The sequence below is a fragment of the Folsomia candida genome, unplaced genomic scaffold (genome assembly GCF_002217175.1).
Source record: "Folsomia candida strain VU population unplaced genomic scaffold, ASM221717v1 Fcan01_Sc045, whole genome shotgun sequence".
NCBI classification, from domain to species: domain Eukaryota; kingdom Metazoa; phylum Arthropoda; class Collembola; order Entomobryomorpha; family Isotomidae; genus Folsomia; species Folsomia candida.
Window position 1 is genome coordinate 420787 of NW_019091237.1, and position 11852 is coordinate 432638.

The 11852-nt window shown below is 36.9% G+C and overlaps 1 protein-coding gene across 2 annotated transcripts; it reads left to right on the forward strand.

The window, feature by feature from the left end:
• Positions 1 to 500: 500 nt before the first annotated feature.
• Positions 501 to 10907, forward strand: LOC110861766 (glycerol-3-phosphate acyltransferase 3). 2 transcript variants are annotated; one of them, XM_022110893.2, is made up of 12 exons: positions 501 to 831; positions 984 to 1270; positions 1741 to 2061; positions 2422 to 2559; positions 3479 to 3613; positions 3711 to 3876; positions 5423 to 5538; positions 5675 to 5790; positions 6218 to 6359; positions 6444 to 6514; positions 6614 to 6704; positions 10209 to 10907. In XM_022110893.2, the coding sequence occupies exons 2-12, from the start codon at positions 1127 to 1129 to the stop codon at positions 10575 to 10577; spliced, it is 1809 nt and encodes a 602-aa protein (XP_021966585.1). In that variant the 5' UTR covers positions 501 to 831; positions 984 to 1126; the 3' UTR covers positions 10578 to 10907. The 2 variants fall into 2 exon arrangements, with proteins under 2 accessions (XP_021966585.1, XP_035700878.1); XM_035844985.1 differs by having other exon boundaries at positions 504 to 657.
• Positions 10908 to 11852: the final 945 nt, after the last annotated feature.

An 11852-nucleotide genomic window follows, 5' to 3' on the forward strand; every position in this document is an offset into this window, starting at 1 on the left:
ATTCGTCTCACACACCTAATCCCAACTCGCCCCTTACCTTCTACTTAATAAGCAATGAGACAGACACGTTCACCATGAGACGATCACTAATAATACCCCTCATCATCACTTACCTTACCTTACCTTGCGTAACTAATACCAAGCAAGTATCCATCTCAATTACATTACATGCATAACTTCCAATTCTTATCCATCCAATTAACCAACTAATCATACATCCATCCATCCAGTCCAGTACAAGCTCAAGAATCCGTATGAGGCAAGTTGAGAGTACGATTACTAATTCTGAGCAAGGTGGGTGAGATGAGATGAGATCATCCTCCACTTTCCACTAGTGAGACGTGGATCAGATACGTATACACCAACCAGCCAACCAAAACCAACTAACCAAATATACCACTTACTTACTTATTGCCTGTATGTTCTATGTTGTTCTTGTTGATGTCGTCGTATTCGTATGTTACTTACTTACTTTCCTTTGCTTACTTATGTACTCACTCATTTGTATTTGTACTGGCCAACGAGCTCGTATTCGTCGTGCCCAACCAAACCAAACCACTAAATAAAATTACTACTTTTAGTTTACTCGTGGATTGGATTTTGATCACCTTGATTTCATTCACTCATCCATCCATCCTCGATTTCTTCAAATTTCTAGTAATTCACTTAGTTAACTAACTAACTAAGCAATTAAATTATTTTCGAGAAAAAACAAAATCGGTCAACAAACTCTATTTTTGTTATTTGGAGTTTTGTTTGGTTCTTTAAATTTCTTTTTTCTTTTTTGTAAAATAAAAAAATAAAAACTGACGGAAAAGGATAAGGGCAAAGGTGACTTTATTTAGTATTGATTTGATTTGATTTGATTTATTATTATTTATTGATTTAGTATTGATTGATTTGCTTTTGCTGACGTAAAAATAAGTGGGTCGATAATGTTATTTACTAATTTTGTTGTTTCTTTGCTTTAATTATATCAACAGACAGGAGAGGAGTGGATTTATTTCGTGCTTATCATTTCTTTTGGGAGGAGGAACTATTCACAAGTCAAGAAATAAGAGAGTTACACAATTTAGAAGAGTGCAGATAAGTTAATTATCATCACCTTATCGAGCCGCCCTGAGAGATGGGTGTCATCGAGGGTGTGGCCTTCCTCCTCCTCTGCGTCCCCGTTTCCCTCTTCATCGTCACGGTCTACACGCTCTCCGCGGTCGGAAAATGGCTCGGCTTCAGGAGAAAATATATTCAGTGTTTACTCTACATTTTTGAGGTGAGGGAACATAAAAATTGAAAATTTCCGAAGTTTTTTAATATGTAAATTTCAATTTATTTATAATTAGTGTTTCGTTTCTTGTGGGTGGGTTTGGTACATTTCTTGTATTGCAAAATAAAGTAAAAAATGCGAGGTGCAAGAAAGGGCAAGAAATATGCGCTATTTAGCGGCGCGCCCTGTGAAGTACAGCGGCGAGAAGTAGTTTCTTGCGCCTTGCATTTCTTGCAGGTCAAAATCGCTGCAAGAAACCACTTTTCGGTTATTTCTTACATTGGAAATCAAGCAACGCAAGAAGAAAGTGCGAGAAATATGCGCTATTTATCCCGTATGAACTATCGCGGCGAGGCGCAGTTTCTTGCGCCGTGCATTTCTCCCAGGTCAAAATATTCCCCTGCAAGAAACCACTTTCTCCCCCTTATTTCTCCCAACTCGTTACTTATACTCTAACTTTTCTATTTATTTTTCAGTACGGAAAAAAACGAATCGAACGCGCCCACCGCCTAAAACGTCAAGACCGTCAAGACAGCATTGACGAGAGTGAAATTATCCTCCCATCCTCCGATTCTAATGACGACGAGGATGTCGACGATGGGATATCGACCGCATCCGAGAGCGAGTATCTGGACACGATGGGTCGAAGTATCGGAAGCTCGCCGCCTTGTCGACATCACGTCTCGCACATTGGTCTCGGCCAAATCTCGGATGAGTGCAAACTCGAGAGCGAGAATGCAGCGCCCAGCTGGGACGGGGCCAGCACGGGGACCGGGGATGGCAGTATGGGTCAAGAGGTTAGTTTTAGGAATTAATGTAAAACGCATCGTCAGAATATCAACAAATGTTTAATCATTTCTCGCCTCTGGGAATTTATTTTAAAATTCTGAACGACAAATTTGTAGACGAGGAAATTGTCAATTAAAAAATATACACTCCAGATTTTCACACTTTTTTAAGGAGTAGATTTCAAGTTTAAAAAGCCTTCAGAAAATTCGGAACTCGTCGAAACTGCCTTCAAAACTTTAATCAAATCACTGACTACAAATTTGTCGTCCAGAATTTTAAAATAAATTCCCAGAGGGGAGAAGAAATGATTAAAAATGTGTTGATTTTGACTTAATTACTTACTAATTAACTAATTCTTTCATTTCCAGGAGGAAGAAAACATGATTTTAGACAAGGATGACAACGCCGATTTCGAATTGAGCGACATTTTCGAATTCATTCATTCCGGAATTGAAGCCATCGTGGAGGATCAAGTCACTCAAAGATTTGCGTCAGAAGAGTTGAAGGTACTACTTAATTTGTTATTGATTAACAACAAGCACCAAGTTAATTGACTTGCATCACATGTTTGTCGTCCCGAGTGGTCACGCCACGCTACGCCATCATTTATTTACTTTACGCCACGTCGTCTTAATCTTAATCCTTGCCTGTTTGTTTATTTTCTCTTCATTAAATTTCCTTGAGATGATTCATCCTCCACTCTTCAGAGTGACGATGAATGAATGAAGTGCATCAAATGTGTGACGATTTATTGATGATTCAGTCACTTCATTCATTGAATTCGACCAAATAAATGTCACTAACAATGGAGGTCTCCCAACGTATGCTCACAGATTTGGGTCAAACTAGCGTCAATCGATCACAAATGTAATTAGAATGAAATTTGCAAATGGAACTACCTGCCAATGCGCAGGTTTGGGGGAGATATTTGCATAAAAAGAGGGGAAAACGCACCCCCAAGGCCGGCAAATTTGTAATTTTCCCAATTTGCTGCGCATTTTTCCCACCTTGGATGCAAATATCTCCGCCAAACCTGCGCATTGGCAGGTAGTTCCATTTGCAAATTTCATTCTAATTACATTTGTGATCGATTGACGCTATTTTGGTCCAAATCTGTGAGCATACGTTGGGAGACCTCCATTGTAAGTCCGATGGACTCATTTCCAATCCACTGGAAATGATGATACAGTATAAAATAATTTTTCGATGCGTTGATAACCTTCCGATAACCTTGTTCGTTCGCGTGGCAGAGTTTGATAACGAATTATTACAAGTCACGAAACGAATGGCCACGTTTTACTATTTACTCCTGATAAGATAAGAGAGGCTCAATGAGTTGCGAAATTACAGTTATTGACACCCATTAATTTAACTTAATTATATTGACGGGTTAACTTTTATCTCTGTTTATTTACTTATTTTTAGTCCTGGAACCTGTTGACGAGAACGAATCGTGTCTACGAATTCATTTCATGGAGGCTCTCGTTCATTTGGTTGGTCGGGTTTTGTGTCCGGTACGGAATCCTGTTACCCTTCAGGGTTACGATTTGCTTTCTCGGGGTAAGATTTCAACCGTATTAATTTAAAAAATCAGGATTTAATGGATTTATTAATTTAAAAATCTTGATTTAATTGATTTATTGATTAAAATTTGCAGTGTGTCTTCCTCACAATGTCGACCGCGCTTGTTGGCTGTATTCCGCAAAGTTATCACGGATTGAAGCAAAAGTTATACAAGATTGTGTACCTTCACGCCTTCGAGTTCCTCTCGTGGTCCTTGTCCGCCGTGATTAGTCATCATCACAGGGAAAATAGACCCGGAGGTGAGTATTTAATAGCGCTTATGCATATATTTAGCTAAATTAATTAGTTGATTACAAGCAGCAATAACGAAACATTGATGTTTCGCATAAATTTTACACATCAAAACGGGTCTGTTTCAACGATAAGATTAATATTTCAGCACTGTTGTTCTTGGCTATATTTGTATAGCTGTTTCAGTAAGGTGTCACATAATTACGATTTGATATGGCATACATTTTAAATCTCATTGTACACCAATTTAATCGCTTTTAATGCAAATGTCTAAACTGGCATAAATTTCGTGAGTTTTCAGATAAATGTAACTTTTCATAGTTTAATGTAAACTCAATTTTTGGTGCTACAAAATCATCGATTTAAACAAAATGGCTAATTCATATGCCATTTGTTCACAATCAATTTCCTTCAAAATGAATTGGCTAATTTTTTCACATCGATAGGTTTGTAGTACCAAAAATTAACTTTGCATTACCGTATAAAGAGTTGCATTTATCTCAAAACTCATGAAATTGATGTCATTTTAGAAACATGCATTTAAACACATGGCATAGGGTGGAATGAGATTAGTAATTATCTCACCTGAAGACGACGTAGTAAGTAAGGTGTCTTATTTATAAGATATTCCTTCATTTCTTCCTCCTCGCTGCAACAAGTAAGTGGCGGAGGAGCAGGGTATTGATTTTTGAGAAGGAGACAAAGGTTTTTTGAGGCAAAAGTGTGGCTTTTTACAGCACAATTTTGATTAAAAATGCACTTTATCTACTACCGTTGCACCAACTACTTTACTGCATGCCCGGGGGTACTTATCCGGGATAAGTTATCCCCATAATCCCAGGTATTTACTGCAATGATAGTGCATGACATGCAAAATGAGTAAAAAAAATCCCACTTTACTACAGCATTGAACATACAATAGTAAATAATACTTTATTCACTTCACATTTGGTAGTAATACATTTCAAGAAGATCAAAATGCATGAATGTCTTAATTATAGTTATCAAATCATATGAAAAATCAATTACATAACAAATCTGCAAGGATAATTCATACTAAACTTTAGTCAGAAGAACAGGTATTCAAATACTTAAGAATGTAACATATAGCTTTTTAGTTTAGTTTTGAACGTATTATAAGATTGCAGATTTTCCGGTAAGTCATATTCCATAAACCAATAGGTCTAAAGTGGAAGGAGTTTTTTAACAAATTCAGTTTTGCAGTGCTCCTAAAATTATTACATAATCTAGTGCTATGTTCATGAATACAATTTGCATGTATATTCCCAGTATGAGACGGTAGCACCTTCCGTCACATAAAGCGTTAAATAACATTACTTTGTATTGTGCGTATATATGACCACAAGTCAGTTTTTATCATACAAACTGTACTCAAATCGTATAGTGACGAGAGTTATTTATGCTTTAATATGTAAAATTTGGGCAGAACATTGTTACACATGCAAATCATTACTGTTTCAATAACGTTGTATAGTTATTGATTAATTAGCAAATCTGATTTTTAATTAATTACATATTATTTTTTAATTGCAGTGGCGAAACGCACGCTTGAAGGGAAAGCGATATCTCGTGGGGGTGGAATCTGCGTGGCGAATCACACTTCCCCTATCGACGTCCTTGTTCTCGCGGTGGATCAGTGTTACGACATGGTGCGTGTCCTTTACTTAACTTAACTTAATCTAATTGATCTTAATTAATTTGTTCGGATTGTCCTTAACTTAGCTTAATTATTATTAAACTGATATTTAAATTTTCTCATCTTATACATATTTAATTTTACACTAGGTTGGACAAACGCATGGTGGACTTTTAGGCATCCTCCAACGCGCCTTGGCCCGTGCATCGTCACACATTTGGTTCGAACGATCTGAAATGAAGGATAGAGAAGCCGTCGCGAGAAGGTGACAACTTAACTATTGATTAAATTCAGCCAAATAATTATTACACAGAAAACATACCAAGGCAATTCACGCAGTCATTTGTAACTTTGTAAATTCCATGCGTTTTGTACCATAATGCTAAAAACTATTACAATGCATAGATACGCCCTTCATCTGATTTGCAAGTTTACAAAAAATTGTGAGCTAATTTTCCTTCGAAATATGAGTACAATTTTGTCAAAGGTTGTAAGTTTACAGAATTTACAATGTTTCCAAGATCTGCGTGAATTGCTTCAGTATGAAATAATGAATATTATTCATATTTTTAATTACATTGCTATTTTTATTCACATTTTCGTCCAGTCAATGATGAAATTCATGATCAAATTTAACTTATAATTAATGTACGAGTATTTGTATTATTAACATATTTTGTGTGTCATTTCAGGCTGAAGGAGCACGTCGACGATGCGAGGAAGTTGCCCATTTTGATCTTTCCTGAAGGCACGTGCATCAACAACAGCGCCGTCATGCAGTTTAAGAAAGGTTCCTTCGAAGTCGAAGGAGTCATTTATCCCGTCGCCATCAAGGTAATTAAGAATTAGCATTAACTTTGTTCACATTAACTTTAACAGCAGAAGAAAATGTACATTGTTATTTCATTGTTATTCTAGTACGATGCCAGATTTGGCGATCCATTTTGGGACTCGAGCAGCTACTCCATGGTTCAATATCTACTCATGATGTAAGTTCAGCTACCAATTTTGTGTACAAATAAACAAATGTATTTAACTATTTGCCAGTAATTCATTAATTAATCTCATCTTTCTCCTTGTTTTTCCAGGATGAGCAGTTGGGCGATCGTTTGTGATGTGTGGTATCTTCCACCAATGTTTCGTAAGAAGGGCGAATCCGCGGTGGAATTTGCAAGCAGGGTACGTATACTCTTTTAAATACTCCCTTACAATAATTTCCATCCAATAAGTTTCTCCATAATAATAAGGGTCCCATTTAACTGATCATAATTAACTACTACTTTCGACCATAGTTAATACTTTTTTTCCCCAAAACACTCCTTCTCTCATCATAATGGAATCCAAGTTGACCATAACTAGAATACTATCTTATTCAAACCTGCCTTGACCATAACCAAATGTTATGCAGAGACAGTAGTGGAGAGAGATTCAATGGAATTAAGTTATGATATTCTGCTTAGTCTTTCATGCAAGAATGAGGATTGTACGTACAAGTGGTTGCGGAAAATATAATATATTTTTAAACGTGGAACTTGAAAATATTCCGATATAAATTCAAAGTATGGTTAGTTAAGTATAGTTTATTAAGTTTAATTGTTCATTAAGTCGCATCTTAACGCTTTGTGTGAGCGAAGGTGCTACCATTTCATATCGGGAATATGCTAAATTATATAGCAAAGGGAGATCTTATTGTACTTATTTTGCAGCATGCATTTTATGTACTATCACTGCACCGATTACTTACAATTAGTAAATGTCCGGGGTTATGGGATAAGTACGATAACCCAGGGCATGCACTTACAATTAGTAATTGGGGAGTACTTTTTATGTAAAAAAAACGCACTTTTGCCTCAAAAACCCTTTGCTCTCCTCTCAAAAATCGCTGCCCTGCTCCTCCACCACTTACTTTTTGCAGCGAGGAGGAAGAACCAAAGGACAGGGCCTCCCGATCGTTTCATGGGAATCATTACATGGCAATCCTTATAACACGTTATCATTACATGGCATTATCACTGCATGGCTTTATTATTAAATTGCACATCATTACATTGCATTATCCTTATCCTTTCATAGCTTTTTTATCACTTCATAGCATATTCCTTGAAAATCAGTCAGTAAAAATTGTGTACGTATCAAAAACCAATTTAAGAAACTTTACACATTGTATAGATCCCTTTCTTATAACATACCTTACTACATATGTCCCCTTTAAATATATGCTGTAGTTTAACAAAGTATTTTGTCCAGTGGCGGATAAAGCCAACTCGGGGCCTCTAGGTGGGATTTTTTTGTGATATTTAACGGTATTTAAAATTCTTAACTATGTATGTTTGATTTTATAACATTTTGTTTGTGTTATTTTGTGTACTACGTTTAGCAAGCATATTTTGCCAGTTTATCTTTAAATTATGCGCTCTGACTTGATACAGAAAACGGCTTTCCGTATAAAGAGCTCCGATTGGCGACATTTTTAATGTCTTGTAGTGTTAAAGAGCTATTTTAACTTCTTATAGAAAATATTCAGTTTTCAATACGTTGCACCGCTCCCAGAAATAAAATTAAGCCAGACCATATCGCCTTGGGAAGGACTTAAGTTCTTAGCGAAATTAAATTATTTGCATTTACTTTTAATCCTAACCACTTATGACCATCGTCGCAATAATTCCCAATTCAATAATCTAAATAGGTGGGGAATATTAAGCCTTTAACTCGTAACCTTGTCGTTTTAGAAGAAATTTCCCAATCTAACACAATGTTAATTTTTTTTATTTTTCAATTATTTCGACTTTGATTAAAACTCGAGAATTCCTTCTCCATGGTCACAACATTATAACATCCCCGAATTAATGCATTTTCTTGGAGTCAATTATACTCGTTAAAGAGTTAACTCGCTATGAAATTTCTCCAGATTCGTGGAGAATTAGGCCCCAATTGAGAATCACCACGAACTAGATTAAGACACCGATTAATATAAAGAGGGCAACATTATTTTGTTTGACAATTTTTGCATGCGATTCCGCAAAATTTTAGCACACTTCAGTAGCTTGATAATAAATTTGGGGGCCCTTTGACAGATACGAGACTTTTTTCTAGCAAAATTTTCTTAAAATATAATTTTGGGCACATATTTAAAAAAGGTCGTCTTTATTGATTCCCAATTTTAGCCATTGCATTTGAATTACAAGTGAACCAAACCTTACATAAGTGAGAAATAGATGGTCACAGGTTCCTAACTATGGTGCCCGTAGTGCAATGGACACCGCACAGACCTGTGCAACAAGTCAGAGAGGAAAACCACAAGGGAAAAAACTCTGCCAGTACTGGGAATTGAACCCAGAACCTCCATTTGGCTTGAAGCACAGTGTGATGACCAGACCACTCGCCACCACTGCCTGCCATTTCTCATACATATTTCAAGAATCAGTTTCTGGCTAGAAAAAGTCTCACCTCGGTCAAGGGGCCCCCAAATTTTTTATCAAGATACTGAAGTGTGCGAAAATTTTGAGGAATCTCATACAAAAATTGTTCAAACCCCCAAAAAGCACCTTCCAAGGTTACATAATTTCAACTGGAAGTAACTCGATTACGATTATTTGTATAACCACAATCGAAGATATATATTTGTGGCTACCACTGCCTGGTTATCAATTTATAACTGACCGGTGAGAAATTTATTCCAAATCGACAATTAATAATCGTAACCGAATTACCTTCAGCATAAATACATAACCAACCACCTACTTGTAGTTTCCCCAAACTACTTGCTATGCGAGTACTTAATAACAATTAACCTAATAATAATTTATCCGCAGTATGTATCAGTGAATTTATTTTTCGAAATTCGTTGATCAAACTTAAGTAAAGCAATAAAGACATACACCACGCCGCAACCGGGGGCCCCCGCGCAGCGGGGGCCCCTATGTTACGCCTACCCCACGTACCCTATTTATCCGCCACTGATTTTGTCCATGTCTGTAAATTACAAAAATGTAATGGCTTTTATTACCCCCATTTACAAACTATATATAACAAGCGAATACTCATAGCCGAATTAACACTGTACAGCAATCTACACCATGAGCAAATATGTAAACTAGTCAGTCTTTTCGCAATATAGGAACAACTTAACACCTAATTTCCATTTAAAACTGGTTTCAACTGCAAACAGACTGACTAATTTTCATGGATGGGCAAAACACTTTGTTAAAAGAGTATTTTGAGCTCGGTTCTTCACAGGGTTTAGATTTCCTGGTGTGTTACACCCACAAAAAGACGAAAATCTACGTGGAGTCGTACGAAAATACACGTTTTGTGAAGAAATTAACTTTTTATCGCGGTTAAATTATTGCATTTTCAAACCCACAAGCCGACCAGAATCTACATATGTGAACAACCGCAAAAAGACTGACTAATTTACATATCCAAACTATAACTCCATGATTTCTTCACGATTTAATTGCTTCATGATTTCAGCATGTTAATCACATAACAATTATAAAATCAACCAATAAGAATAAAATACCTATGCTGCTTGAAAATTGTGGAGTATGAATGCATATAATCGTAATAACGTAACAACAAATCATGAATTATGGGGTCAACTTATTTCTCACCTTCATTCCCTTACAAAATTCAAATTAACCTCACACCCTTTAATCACATCCTTTTTTTTCTTCTCCCCAGGTGAAAGCAGTCATCGCCCGGAAAGGTGGTCTGGTCGACCTCGACTGGGACGGCGCCCTGAAGCGTGCCTTTGCCAAAAAGGAGTGGAAGGAACAGCAGCAGCTCGCCTACTCCAAGAAATTTGTCAGCTCTCCGAAAAAGAGTGCCCCCATCTTCCCCCCCTCCTCCGACGGCGGTGACATGGACATCATCACCACGTCCCCACCATCCCTTCACCTGGAGGACGACGACCTGGACAAAATCCTCCTCCTCAACAACACCACGACAACTCCGCATCACTTGGACATTGACGACCTCAACGTGAATCTCTTCAGCGTCAATAATCGTCTCAAGCAACGGGCAAATCTCAAAAGTGTGGACAACACGTGAAAGAAAATCTAAAACTTTTCGCAAAATTTTTGTTTCTCGAGTCAAATTTTCAGTCTGTGTGTCATTCATGTCCTCCTTCGTCACGTTTTGTATTCGTTTCGCTTCGCCGGAGGAGGAGAGAATTGTGTCGATTTTTTTTAACATATGTATGTACGACGACAAACCACACAAGTATTATAAAAAAATATGTTATGTTATTACGCTATGCTATGCAAGAACGGATAATAATAATCGTAGAGAAATCAAATCAATGCAAAACCTGCCTTATATCCACGAAATAAGTAGATTAAGTAAAAATGAGGGGAGCTCATCATCACGATAATAATAATAGTGACTAAAATCCCACGCGGATAATGGAGGTCGACCAGGGCATGGGATCAGATTTTGAGCAAATTAGCGTGAATCGATGACAAATTTGATTAGTATGAAATTTGCGAAAAACACGATCTCCGAATGGGCACGTTTGGCCGAGATATTTGCATCCGAAGAGGAGAAAACGCACAGTAAATTTAGAAAGTGTAAAATTTGTCGATTTTAAAGCGCCTTTTCTCCTCTTGGGATGCAAATATCTCGGCCAAACGTGCCCATTGGGGGATCGTGTCTTTCGCAAATTTCATACTAATCAAATTTGCGATGGATTGATAATAGTTTGCTCAAAATCGGATCACATGCGCTGGGAGACGTCCATTGCTCGTAACTCTACACAGCAGAAAGTAATATGTAGCTGTACCAAAACCTGTATAGACATATAAAATCTAAATTATTACATATGCAACCGACAGAAATCATCATACTTTTTGAATCTCGCCATATTCCGTAGTTATCTATTTTGACGAAAACTATATATATTAACAAGTTGTGTCATATCTAAATAGGAAAAGAATAAAGCCGAGGTTATATGCTTCACTCCTTGTTAACTTGCGGCATCGTTAACTCACAACATTGACGCAAGTTTGGGTGAGTGATGCAGATGAAGAAAAGACTTTTTCTACATAGTTATTATTAATTATCTACACTGTTATCTACATGCGTAGGAATTGTTGTTATCTAAATATCTATATATTTATTTATCCATACATAACTTAATTTTACGACGACGTTGCAAGTACCGAGAAGATATAGCTTTAATTAATACTAGAGTAGACCATTAGAACGGAAAGCTTTACAGTGCAATTAATCAATCAACCAAACCAACCAACCAATTACCTTTAAATACTGAATAGAGTTTATTTCATGGTGATGACGATGATAAGCAAATTACGGTGTTGGTGGTCT

What these genes read in the sequence shown, in the direction of transcription:
- LOC110861766 (XM_022110893.2), top strand. Translation starts at nt 1,127, where the DNA reads ATGGGTGTCATCGAGGGTGTGGCCTTCCTCCTCCTCTGCGTCCCCGTT. An exon ending in ATGGCAGTATGGGTCAAGAG is followed by an intron (nt 2,062 to 2,421) that starts GTTAGTTTTAGG and finishes TTTCATTTCCAG; the next exon opens with GAGGAAGAAAACATGATTTT. An exon ending in AGAGAAGCCGTCGCGAGAAG is followed by an intron (nt 5,791 to 6,217) that starts GTGACAACTTAA and finishes GTGTCATTTCAG; the next exon opens with GCTGAAGGAGCACGTCGACG.